Raw genomic sequence first — 14,176 nt, 5'->3', positions numbered from 1 at the left:
AGTAGTCGGACTTTGGCACGAACCGCCTAAATACGTACAGAAAGCGTCGCTTTTACGCGCGGATGGCCCACCTCTGATGTATCGGTCCAGTTTTGTGTGGAAACTGTTGCATCAGTCGTGATGATCTGAATATGGACATGCCTACGTGGCTGGACCTCCTCTTGTTGAACTTGAAAGGCATGCAGACAAAGCACAGCCTCCATATATGTATGGTTCTGTGGAACAGTCGAGCATTAAACTGCCAGGGTTGTGGGTTCCACACCCCGAGTAGAGTGACACCGGGGTAGAGCAAGGCATCAATGTAGTTCCTTGTAATCATCCTATTATCACCCGCTCGTAGCCATACAAATGCACTCGTTCTGCAGAACAGCACATTTGCATTAGAAAATGCCTCTATAGAAAGTAACGGTCTGTTTTAAAACGTGATGAGCTGCTGAACAGTGATTTAGTGTAACAGTATAAACGACCTCATCTGCAACAAGTTATGCAGTATGTGCTCTGATAATGTGACAGTAATGCAGAGGATTCCCCAAGCACCAGCTGATAACCAGAGTCCAGCCTCTATATTTTTGGAGGCAGGGGGAGGACACAGATGACTTAATGACATGACATGAATGTTGTCATGAGGTCATGGAGTTATTTCTGTGCGAGAGATACTGTTCTTGGATTTAGCTTATTGGAGATGAGTACACTAACTCACCTTTTTTTTATTGTACACTACGGATTGCTAACTTGCATGTTTAGAGTAGGGAGGCTCTACCTTCTGGCTGGTCACTCAAAATATATATCTATATGGTTCACATTATAGTCAGATTAACACATGAACCAAGAGCATGCAGGATGAAAGGACCGGACTGAATGCTTGTGACAGGTCTATACAGAATTTGGAGGACTGGGTGAATGAAAGAGTGAAGCAACATGTCCTGTATGATTAGGAATGTGCCAGGGAAAACTTACAGTACTGCCATAAGATTCCATAACTCCGTCTGTACATCTGCCCTCCAAATGATAAGCTCCTCCACCAGGAGTAGAGGCGGCACCCTCCAAGTAAAAGGGATGTTGCGGCGGACCAAAGTGACTGGAAGTTGAAGACAGATGTTGAATTAATTGAAACCCGGTTATTTCCACGGTGTTTTTATTTTGTTATTTTTTTTACAATGTTGATTAATACCCCTGCCTGCTCACATATCCTCATGTTGTATATATTGAGATAAATATGAAAATGGAGAAGTGCTTCGCTGTGCAGACTTGACACACAAACCTACCGGAAAAAGTAATATATAGAGAACAATAGAGGCTGTTTTATCATTAGGGCAAAAAACAAACAGACTGAGATCTCAGTGGAAAGAGGATTAAATAGCAATGTGACATTCAAAAAGTGTTACAAAGGAAGTGCTACAGTGTGGCACTTTCAATAGTAATGCTATCATTTTAATACCTTATCTTCATAAGCAAGGTCACATCTATTGTGCTTTGATATAGTCTGATACAGTTAGATAGATAGATTGATAGATAGATATGCGCGTTATTCATCCCCAGGGGGAAATTTGTATGTTACAGCAGCAAGACACACCAAGAAGCAAAGTAACAGAGTAACCAAAAATATTAAGTATTAAAAAATGCACAATATATACAATAGAATAACAGAGTAGGACAAATTAAATATCAAAATATAGAATATATAAGATAAAACAACAAAAATGCACAGTATAATGAAATAGAATAGTGTTAAATTAACTGACTAGGTGAAAAACAGTAGTGCAAAAATTAAAAATCAACCCCAGCAAACGACAGTGTAGCAGTGTGTAATTATGTGGATGATGATCTGGCCTGAGGTGATTTATTGTAAAGTGTTACAGCAGAGGGCAGGAATGTTCTCCTGTATCTTTCCTTGTGACAGCGGAGCTGGATCAGTCTGTTACAGTTAAGACTTATTCTTTGACCTGCCTGTTATTCTTTAACCTACCTGCTTTGTTTTTCAGTCATTTGTCAAGCAGTCGCTATTCAAATCCCTTGCTAAATGTTCAAAGTACACCCACAGTGCTGATTATGCTTTATATAAGTTATTCCCGAAGACTGGGTTGCAGAAGTTTTTTTTATACGGTTGCCAAATAATGATATATAAATAAATACATATCTTCCATAGTCTTTTATTTAACATTTATATCTGCAGTCCACTTTTGAGCCACACGTGGGAGCCTTAATTTTCCTATCATTCTGATTATTGTAGCTTACTTACAACAATTGAATCTAATATGACAGGATAGTGTGCATTCTGTTTGTTTTTTTACTGATGAGAGAAAAACACTCAGAGGCTCTTATCTCCGCCTAAAAGCATTTATTTGGTGTCATTTATAAAGTATTAAACATGTGTATATGTTTTAATAACACTTCGAAATGGCTAGTTTTCCTATTCAAGATAATAAAAGGTGACGTGTAAATGTCAGTAAAAATGGTCAGGAAAGTACAAATTTGCTCTTCTCGCTATTGGGAGACGAGCACTACAGTGAACCGGGTCCCCAGAGAAAAAGTTTGGGAAACACTGCTTTACATCAGTGAGCTTCGAGGGTTATGGACTTGGTCTACTTCAATGTTGCTGGTGTGAAATTAGTGCTCAAATGACCAGTTGCCAAGTCTTTTTTGTGGTGCACAGATGGAGTGAAGCCTGTGTGCAGCTATTACGCACATACAACTTGAGTCATGCTACTACCCACCTGATCCAGCCTACTCATATATCCGCCGCTCCATCTAATAAGGTGGACTATTGGCTGCTGCCTCTCTGTGTGCAACTACTACTGCTTACGTTTAGGGGCTGGACAGTAAATTAAATGTATCAAATGACTTACATTGCTCCATTTTACCAGCCCCACCTCCACGCCAGCAAATAATTCACCCTGCTCCACATTTACCCACTGGAGGGAGTCTGTTGTCATCACTCCCTGCTTCGTGCGTGCAAATTCTTGTAAGACAGACTCATGGAGAGAAACAAAAAAAACACTGCAAAAATTTCAAACAAGCTTATGGGTTGACAGAAGAGCGTGGTGGTGTATTTCTTTACTCATCTCCACAATTTGAATAAAATGACGATTGATCTGAGCAGTACATTTGAGAAAATTTCCCAGCTAAAGTGCAGGGAGGCTGAGAGGGTCAGTAGGACTCTGATTCATGCTCTTATTCTTGATGCCAAACTTTATGACATAACAAACACAACGTAGGCGTTATGCAATGGCTCTGCATCTCACCACGGCCTCCACAATCAAATGTGACAGTGATAAATGCACTGTTCGGACCTCCTCTCGCCCTCTGCATCATTAGGAAGCATTCAATGCTGCTCCAATGCGATGGCTTGCCTCACTGGGTTTTAAAGAGCAAAAATGTTTACAGTAGCCAGAGTCATATTTTGTTCTCGAAGACTCCGTTTGTCCCGAAGTTCTCCAATGAGGAGAAAAACATGAACGACAGCGCAAACCATGTTTTGCTTGGACAGCTGCTGTTTGGTTACTTTCTCATGCTTGTTAGTTTTTCTTTTGTCTTTTCTTTTTGTGGGGGTGCTGACATATGAGTGCCAGGCTGGATTTGAACTCATGACACGGTTGCATACTCATGACATTAGTATGGGCCTTAGCCAACTGAGCCACCAGGGAACCTCTGTTTATCCCTGTTTGGGGGGACAGCTGAGCCATGATTCCACTACACCACAAGGCTATATTCAAGGAACTGGTTCATCCGACATAACTATGGCCCTGGTATTGGGCATGCTAGCTCACTGGGATGACCATTACACACTAAATACAATGGGACTATAATTAATTGTAAACTATGGCATACACATTATACAAATCACCAGGGAGCTAATTAAGGGTCCACTGGTTTTCCAACTAACTTGGCTGCTTTTTAATAAATGTAGCAAGAAAAACATATTTGGGTGTGTAGTGGCTATTTGTCAAAGAGAAAAACTATCAAAACAAAACTTACACCAAAAGGTTCACTGATGCACCATTTTAGTCGGTTTGTAACTCAGGCAAGAAGTCCAATGTCCAGTCGTGATTTGCAGTTTAGGTGGATTTCCATATAGTGATCAAAAGCAAACGTTTCCCGTGCAGTCTCTCTGTTGCTCTGCTCTGGTAAAAAAACATGTCTCTTCCAGGTGCATCCCCTGACAATGACACACCTCCTACCTAAATTCCTTTAGGTAGACACATGCCCAGCCTAGTGCTCAGAGCCCCTAGTGTCAACAAAAATAAATACAATAAGAACAAATAACAAAATAATCAAACTAATGGAATAGCTCCAACTTGTGATAATTTACCATTATCATTATCTATTACCATTACTAGTGTGATTGACATAGACAGAATAGTTCAGCAGCTGGAGTTCAGTAAGCTTGACTCTGCAATTACATGCAATAACTGATTACTGATGATCAACAAAGTCAAGATTAATTTCAGTTTAGTACCGTGCAACTAGGCTGAAACTTTCCCCCCTATTTAAGTTAGAGCCTATAAAACTTTACATCTGTTTATATAAGTAAAGACTTATGATAAATGTAAAATGATCACAAAACAATTTGGGTGAGATCTATACAAGTCATTATAGTTACTCTTATTTGGGTTTCGCCCAATTATACTAATCTGAAAAGGGTCTGCCCTGCTATTTCATTTTTCTTCTCATAAAGTCCGATCAAAAACTGTGAGAAAGTCACACCTCGGTGTTTTCTGGCTATTATTTTTGTCCTTTGACCCTGTTGACATCCCTCTGAATATTCAATACATGCAGCCTGCAGTGTCACAGGTAGCGCTGCCGTGTGGTTTGGCATCTTTGCTCTCACCACGCCAACGCAAATCGATTGCCAGAAGTGTAGACGAGAAAAACTGAACTTCTGTCTTCTCTGCCCTTCAACCAATCGATAGGTCAATGGGGAAAAAGATAAAAATAAATTCTGTATCTTACTCTAGATTAACTAAATGGCCACAGTGCGCTGTGCACTCTCCCTGGTAGCCTAAATGAATTATAAATAACCATAAAAAGACATTTCCAGCATATCAAATCATTTTCACCTAATTATTTTATACTTAAATTATTACAACAAATTCAAAGCCGACCAGCGTACACCTGCCTATATTCATATGATGTCAAAAATAAAAGGAGTCGTCAAAGGTGTCATCGCGTCTGCAGCTATATTATAAACAGAACGATTAGACCAAAACATATTCAACATATTTAATTACTCCGGGCAGGGTTTTTAAATTTCCACCGTACCCACCCGATCTGTTATATGAGCCCGACCGCACCGCCTAACCCGCAAAAATACACATTAATCAACCAATCCTGAACGGCAAACCGCCAACTTTATGCATTATAGCAGCACAACTGTCAGGAATGAGGACTGGGAGACGCGTGACCTTTGACTTGGTTGATATGAGTCCATTTATTAGTCCAAAACCCAGACCAGATCAAAACCAGTTTCCCGGATGCTTACAGTCCACCAGAAGACAGACATAACGTTGACGACAGGTGTTCTTTAGAGATTGCACAAGTCATTAAATTAAACTAAAGTCAGTTGAAGTGAATCCCTAGAGCTTTTATTGAAATGGTTGGGAGGGTTTAACAAGCCTCTTGGGATTTGATGACAGCGTTGTTGTTTTTGTCTAAGCCGCTTTTGTTTACAGCTTTTGAGTTTATTGGTGCCTTTAAACATTTTTTATATGGATATCTTATTTAATTGATCGTTACCGCAGCGGTCCAGGTTTCAACATTTGCTGCATGTCATCCTCTCTCTCTCCCCCCTTTCCTTTCTACCGCTATCAATATCCAATAAAAGAAAAAAGGTAAAAACAAAAGATTAAATGAATACATGTTGCTTTGTGTGTAATAGGTAGACATTTTCTGCAGAAGTTTATGCTCTCTGACTACTTATTAGTTAAATGTTTGTATTATTCATAGCCAAGTGGAAATAACCCTCTTAATCTTTGTGTTTCTCCAAAGGTAACATTATTGGCTCTGGGATATTCATCTCACCTAAAGGAGTATTGGAGCATGCAGGCTCCGTGGGGCTGTCACTCATCGTCTGGGTTTGTGGAGGGGGGATCTGTGCCCTTGGCTCCCTGTGCTACGCTGAACTTGGTGTCACTATCCCAAAATCTGGAGGAGACTATTCATATGTGACAGAAATCTTTGGAGGGCTAGTAGGGTAAGTACTGTTTTGTCCAGTTACCCTTTGTTTATCTTCACCGGGAGGATAATGCAATTGTTCACATATTAGTATGTGAGTGAGTGAGCACGTCTGTGTCTGTCCACAGCTAATCTCACATTCTGCAGCAGCAAACAGAATATTTTGGGTGGCCAGCTATGGCAGCATGCTCAAGGACCTCTCGTTGACATTGACAGCCTTGTGACGCCTCACTCACCGCTCTTAACCGGCCCTCATCCGGTAGACCCCACAGCCACTACTCTGTGCCCACAGTGGAAGGATAATGTGTTTGGCTAACGGAACTGCCAGTACTCGCACAGCTGCGTACCTTTCGGTCGCTGCTCTGCAGCTTGCCTACCTTTATTGTTGTGGGCCGTGTGTTTGGCTAAATGCCAACAGCCAACGGAACTAACATTACACACACACTGCTGTACCTAGCCATAACTCAGCCGCTGCTGAGCAGCCAGACAGCTTGGTGAGTTTGGCAAGATTGTATGAAATGTCTTATACGACGCCTGACTTCGAGTCAGTTGCCTGTAAACGTCGCTGCTCGCTTTTGAGTTTGAATGTGTTTTACGACGCCTGACAGCCCATTGGTGTTGTATTCATTCAATCGCACAATACAGCAGTGGTCGCTGCAGACACACCCGACAGAGATCTGTATGCTACTTAGTGCAAATTTATAATTAACACTCTGTGCCTAAACTACAACAGCAGTTTGTAGTTCAACATCTTTGACAAGTTTCATGTCGAGAGTGTTAGATTGCAGCACTTGTACTCACTTGGTATGGATTAAACTGCAACAGTCTGTACACAAGAGGTCTGCCTGTCTGGAACAAATAAGCCCTGAAGGTCTTGTGACTTTCATTTGATCATGCGACATGTCAGCTGATAATAGAGCAGCACTGTAAGACTGAAAAGGTCAAATATGCCTAGCACTGAATGCACTAGTTTAGTCCTGTGTGGCTCATTCAGTTGCACATGCACAGAAGTGCAAAGAAATAATTAAAAAAAAATAAAATTAAAAAAACACACCAAGGTCACAGTAAGATAAGGCACTTTATTCTGATAACAATTTGCTACAATTTCCATTCGCTGTATAGTGTCATTTTCACTGTCTCCTCATGTCTGAGCAGGAGACCAGTCTCCTATAACTGGTGCCAAGATGCCTTTGAGCAAGTCACCCAACTCCAACTGCCGCAGTACAGAGACCAAGAGCAGGAAACTATGGTTGTGCTGGGCAGCTCTTATGTACAAGTGTGACTGCGAAGTCAGAACGTAACTGAAAGAGAGCAGCAAGAGCTCCTCGCCTGTCCAAAAACAGTCCACCTCAAAGTGGTACTTTCACATACGAAATCCCGTGCGTTTTGTCTCTTCATCCCGTAGCTTCCTGTTGTTATGGAGTGCCGTCCTCATCATGTATCCGACAACGCTGGCTGTCATCGCGCTCACCTTCTCCAATTACGTCTTGCAGCCGGCCTTCGAGGACTGCCTGCCACCGTACATCGCCACCAGACTCCTCGCCACCATCTGTATCTGTGAGTAACAAACATAGAAAACACTCTGAAAGTCACGATGTGTTTTAGTTATGATTCATGAGCTCTTTCTGTTTAGTCCATTTTTGGTTCTTTGCTATGAAGATTTCTTTCCAGAGATCTGCCAATCAGTGCAGGTCCTTTTACTCACTATAAACCATATGCAACATCACACATTCAATTCTTCAAACACACTTACGTTTCCTTTTAAGCCTACGTTTCATTTTAAGCCTTGCATGTCCTTATTTGTGAACTGTGCCACAGCAATACATTAAGTGTAATATAACCTCGCAGCTGGGAATGTCTTACCTTCCACTGCAGGAACACAGCAAATGTACAAGCTTTCATTAAGTGGGTGTAGGCAAGATCACTATTATGTGACAAGAAGAGGCACAACAAACAAAGGTCAGAGATTAACAAACTGATTCAATCAAAGACTTGTCACAGTGTGTGGTGGTGGACTCGAATGCAGGACCAGAGGTAGTGAGAAACAGGTTTTAATGAGTAGTGAACAAAAACAGGAATCGTTACCAGAACACAACAGGGAGTCCAAGCACAAGACAAGAAATGAGGGAGAAAATCTGGCAGGGCAGACTGGAAACCCGGGAACTGGACGAGCCGGGCAGGCGGATAGAAATGGCAATGATCTGGCAGTGAGTGACTGAGAGGCAGGCGTTTATAAAGTGGCTTGAACAGGTGAGGGGAGTTGTGCTGATGAGGAGGGAGTGCTTGATTAGTGATCAGAGGCAGGTGAAGGGAGTCAGGCTGATGATGATGGAGTGACTGACAGGTAAAGACTGACAGGTAGAGTGAGGAGGGTGTGGAGCTACACAAAGACACACAGAACACAGAAGGCAAAGACTAATCGTGACAAGACTAGTGACGCTCTAATGATTTTTAGAAAAAACACCATTCTCATGGTAGCTCAGCTTTCCATCCAGACGATTGTTAGCGTAGCATAGCATAGCATAGCATAGAGACTGGCAAAACTATTCACTATTCCTTGGAAGAAATATTTGACACACAGGGCCCCATCAAATAAGTTTAATGTTTTTCCAGATTCCATTAAATTTTTTCCCAAATTCAATGATTTCCATTAAAATTTTTCTGAATGATGTGTTTTATGATTTAAGCACATTTTCATCAGAAAAAGTGTCACATCAATGAATTTGATGTGACACAATATTGTACTATTTGTTTTTAATCAAGGAAAGTGATTCAATGTAGTTATAAAACAAAACAGTCCATCCTTTTGTAAAACAAAGTGCTTTAAATTTAGCTGCTAGTGTCGAATTCCTCCGTTTTTTTGGATGACTAACAGACGACCCCTCCCCCAAGGTTTACTTTGTGTCTTGCGCTCCTATTGGCCTCCAGGAGGCATCCCGATCAGATGCGCAAAGCATCTCAGCTGGCCCCTTTCGATGCAAAGTACCAGTGGTTCTACTCCGAGTTACCTCCGGATGTCTGAGCTCCTCACCCTTTCTCTAAGGCTGAGCCCAGCCCCCCAACAAAGGAAGCTCATTTTCGGCCCCTTGCATCTGCGATCACATTCTTTCAGTCACTACCCAAAGCTTCTGAACGTAGGTGAGAGTCTCAATGTAGATGGACTGGTAAATCGAGAGCTGAGGCTCAGCTCCCTCTCCAACCTAACCTTCCGGTACAATCCCCACATTACTGCTGAAGCTGCACTGGGTCTCTACGCCTAGGTCCGCGTCTTTACCTGCCGCCCGGCTCACAATGCACCCGACCCCAATGCCTATCCCTGCGAGTGGTGGGCCCTTAGCGCAGCTCCATGTAGGTTTTAGGGCTGTTCCCGGCCGAGCTTCATGTCCCAAGGCCCGGCCACCAGAAGCTCGCCGAGACCTACCAGGAGATATTGCCCCCGATAACTCAGCTTTCACGGTCACTGACGCACTGAAACCCCTCCACCATGTTAAGGTGGCAATTCATTGGAGGGTGAAAAATGCGTATAATGGTAGGGAAAACCCTGATTTTCCTCATTTTGTCAATTTCCACGATATTCAGCATTTTGCAGAATATTATTTTTAAATTCAAATAAAGAGATTCTGCACTTGTTCTCAACAAAGAACGGAGAAGGTCAGATTACAACACACACAGAGGGAGAGTGACTTCATTCTCTACTCAGGTACACATTACTCCACTATATCATATCACTACAGCATTTAGTTGTTTCATGCTTTATTATGATTCTAAATATCATATATAGAACATTTAAACCAACAAATATAGTAGAGCAAAGGAAAACGCTTTTGATTTTTGATTGACTGTTGATCCGTTTCTACCAAAAGCTAATCCCAACCTTTCCTAACTGAAAATCTGGTTGCTGTGGGCCAGGTGAGTCCGGTTGATTGGCTCACAAAAATGTGTGTAAACAGAAGAAGAGTCATTGATGGAATTGTTGGTTGTTTGCCTGGAGAAAGTAGTTTCAGAGCATTCCCTTGGTGTATTGATACTGTGGCTGACTTTTTAACATTCCTATCGGCTGCTCACTGCGGGTCTCTGCCTCCGCCACCATGACATCCTGGTTCAAAGTATCACACATCAGACCTTCTGCTGCTTTAGATATCCAGGTCACCTGACTGTATGACCCAGAGTGACGCCCAGTGAGGAAAATATCAGAGCAAACTTCCTTTCCTAGCAACTGATCTTAGGGTAAAAAGGTCAGAGCACACTCGATTAAAGAAATATTGATTGAGCATTGAATGATGGTAGATCATAAAAAGTGCTGGTAAAACAAATGAGAGCAAGGAAAAAGCACAACAGGTCCCTGTTTAGACAAATCTGTCCATCCAGCAGGATAAACCTGAGCACCCAGAGACCAACGTGTTGGGAGTGAGTGGCTAACTTGGTGGGTAGAGGCTCTCTAAATGTAAAGCAAGGGAAAAGCCACGTAACTTGAAAGGCTAAAACAATCTCTGCAAACCAAATCCAGCTACTTTCATCTCATGCCTTGAAGATATTATGATACTGTGATAGTTCACAGTGTGCTGACGGCTGTCATTGTCATTTGAGGATTCCTTATGAAACGCTGTGATCTATTTCCAGCTTCTAATCTGACTAGCGCCCTTCCTTGAAATATTGTACAGTACAGGAATCTGTATTTTAATAGCCAGTGGCGAAAGCAGATTGTGCATACATCTGTTAGGCATGCCAGCCAGTTTGGTCTTGTCTGAACTGGATGCAGAAACGGGGGGGATGGACGGCAGAGGGCTGGGGATCTGTGCCTGAAACTGTGTGCAGGTGCCTGGGTTTGCATTTACAGAGCACGCTGGTGAACTGCCACTATTTTGGCGACAGAATATTACAACCGAAGGGGCCCACTTTATGTGTGGTGTTTTTATGTGTTGTTCTCTTGAGTGTGGCACGAGTTTGTGTGCGTGTCAGTATCAGTGTCAGACTATATAATGGTGCCAGCCTTTGTGGACGCCGCTAATGAGAGGGTATGTCTACGCCATTGTGCATTGTTTCACAGTGGTTACCATGACGCTCCTGTCACGGAGCACCATGTAAACAGGAAATGGGCAGGACACCTTGCACATCGATGATGGGGAATCCCATTGGCCAGCTGACATTCTGGTTGGATGTTTGATGTTCCTATTGGCTGCTTGGTAACGCCTCCGTCCTCCTCTCTGGTCCACAGCATCACACTTGAGACCTACAGTGAGATTGTATCTGGGACCAGCAGTTATATAAGTTTCAATCAGTGTGAGTGAAACTTTATTAGCGGGGAAAATGTCCAAAAATGTCCGCTTCCACAGCATCCTGATAACAAATGGGGAAGGTTTTCCTCTGAACCCGTGGATGATAGAAACATTGACAGTGTACGGTTTGATAAGTCTTTTCAGTATTGCTCCATCATCCTTAAACACCAACAGCAGACATGTCACTCCTCTAAAACTGGTGGTGTAAACAAACTTTTAGTTAGTTATCACCACCTACAGCCTTTACTGAGAGAAGATGATGGATTGCTGTTTTAATTCAAAGGTAACTCATCCTTTTAGCCTTTGGCTTACACAACTCTGCGTTGAGTGAGTCACTCTGTAGAAGTGTTCGGGGATAAATTGTTAACATTTTTCAGCGTTTGGTGGTTTGTCTGAAACACTCAGTGAGATTAACCGGATCAAATGTTGTTCTGCATTGCTGAGTCTTATTGAGGCCCCTGTCGTGTCCACTGAACTTTTCTTCGTGACAGGTTGGTTTATGAATGTGAGTCAGCCTAGATATGTGTCCCACCCCCCCCTTCTTTCTCCCTTGTGTGTGCGCGTGTGTGTATTTCAGAAAACCAGACCTGTCCAGTTGTGGGTTTGTAGTGTTCTTCTAATAATAGGAGCACTGACAGCCCACAGCAGCACAGTCATGCGCCTATTTCAGGAGATAACGGCACTTTATTCTGTCAAACGTGGATCACTTTAACTAGATACAAATCACCAATCTGCATGAAGTACCTGTTCCAGTAATGAACAATAGAATATAATTAATTTATGTAACATCATACCCAACAATCACTCAAAATGTGATAATGTTTTTCTTTTCAAAGCACGAGGGATACACGGCCTGATTCTCTCTTAGTTGTACTGAGGAGAAACAGCAGTGATAGTGACTGTTGTCCATTCCAGTGCAGCAGGGAGCCAATTTAGTCACTTGTGTGCCACATCGGTGTGGTGGTGCAACAGCCAATCGGATGTTAAATGTTGCCCACTGGTTTTGATGGATGACTTTGAAATATTCCGTAAAACAACCCTAAGAAATTGCGCCATTATTCTACTGAAAAAATGTAAACTTATATTTCATTTAATGGAAGAAAATGATTTTACATTTACAAAACAAGAATTACCACCTCACAGTTCACATCCATGTCTGTCCAAATGTCTTCCTTTCATAATTTTATTCTATTACACATTTGTGTGAGATTGTCATAATTAGCATTCCCTCAAGCCGTTCCTAACAAATAACAAATAGATACAATAAAATTAGTAGATATAATTCGACCTTCGATGTGAACTGCCAGAAGTGTAATGCCTTTCACAGGCACATTGTGTACTGTTACAGCCCTCCGTACAGTCAGAACGATACAACTATGGGCACAGGGTTGACACAGTTCACATGCTAAGGATATAAACAGACATCATGCCTAAGTTACTCTTTAATGTGGTTGAGTGACTTCAATTTAATGTTTGCAGTCCTAGACTTCCACAGATTCCCTTTCCACATGTTATATTGGATGCTGCACAAACCTACTTTGAATTTGATTGAGGGAATGTGGTCTGACAGTAGACTAATAGCTACAACTAAACAAGAAGGAAATCGGGGGATAAAGTGTTCATCCAGCTTGTTCACATTGCCAACTCCTCACATATGGACGTCTGGTCGTCAGGATCCATTTAGGTTTAGGCAACAGAACTACTTGGTTAGAAACCTGCCAACAAAAACAATGATGAATGTCACTGTGAATCTGTTCCTGTCAGATTCCTACATAGGGCAGGTCTTACCAAGAAAAAAAGTGGGTTTCATAATCACGCACCAGCTTGCTGTCGCCATGTTGAGAGCCGCTGGGAGGCAATCAAAATACTCCCAATCCTGTATCTTGCACCTGTAAGTCTGAATGGAAGTTAAATAAAGACAAATTAACAGTGATGGCTTGGTGCAGCCTTCCTTTTATACCCCTACACTACATCACTGACACTTACTATGTTAGTTGTCAGCATGTCTTTGACCCAGACTTAATCCTGTAGATTTACTGTAGTCTGAGGGGAGTCTGGAGTCAACTTGTGGTGGACAGACAGGACTGAGGGGTTATTGCCACTTCAGTGACTCCTGTGACCAGATCCTGAACCGAGAGGAGGCGTTCCTGAGGTTAAAGCCCCCTGATGAATCTGCACGAAGTTGGGTTCAGAATTCATTAAGAGTAAAAGCAGTAATTAGTTTAGTATTCTAGTGCTGGGGCAGCCTTCAATAGAAGCTGTGATGGCAGGACACAGATTTACCTGCGTTGTCGCATTCAAAGCCTGCTGGCACCTCCTTCCTGTCAGGGTTAACATAGAGGAAGTAGGGGGAAGAGGTGGTGGATGTGGTGGGGGGCTTCACGGGAACACAGGAACGGAAATGCATGCAACACCCCAAGGGTGACTGACTATAAAACACCGCGGTGTTGTAGGGGAGAGAAAGCTCTGCCCGGTGCCACCGATACGTCCTGCCAAAAATTCACGTGTGTGTGTGTGTGTGTGTGTGTGTGTGTGTGTGTGTGTGTGTGTGTGTGTGTGTGTGTGTGTGTGTGTGTGTGTGTCCGCTCCAGCGGAAGCAGTTTGTTCCGATTTCTGTGGTGGGAGGGAAACCTTGCCCCGGTGATGGATGACATGGTCGATAACACCCTTCACCCATATATGCACACACACACACACACACACACACACACACACACACACACACACAC

At 42.6% G+C, this 14,176-nt stretch overlaps 1 protein-coding gene across 1 annotated transcript in view; it reads left to right on the top strand.

Moving 5' to 3' along the window:
• Positions 1-2,397: 2,397 nt before the first annotated feature.
• slc7a10a (solute carrier family 7 member 10a) overlaps positions 2,398-14,176 on the top strand; it is a 19,211-nt gene continuing 7,432 nt past the window's right edge. The window contains 4 exon segments of the mRNA XM_031846378.1: positions 2,398-2,429; positions 5,944-5,964; positions 5,966-6,190; positions 7,577-7,728. Of these exon segments, the coding sequence (XP_031702238.1) occupies positions 2,398-2,429; positions 5,944-5,964; positions 5,966-6,190; positions 7,577-7,728 (430 nt within the window).

The sequence above is a fragment of the Anarrhichthys ocellatus genome, unplaced genomic scaffold, assembly GCF_004355925.1.
Source record: "Anarrhichthys ocellatus isolate YVR2014 unplaced genomic scaffold, GSC_Weel_1.0 scaffold6, whole genome shotgun sequence".
NCBI lineage: Eukaryota > Metazoa > Chordata > Actinopteri > Perciformes > Anarhichadidae > Anarrhichthys > Anarrhichthys ocellatus.
The sequence above is the reverse complement of the archived record's forward strand: the minus strand, read 5'-3'. Positions and strand labels throughout refer to the sequence as shown.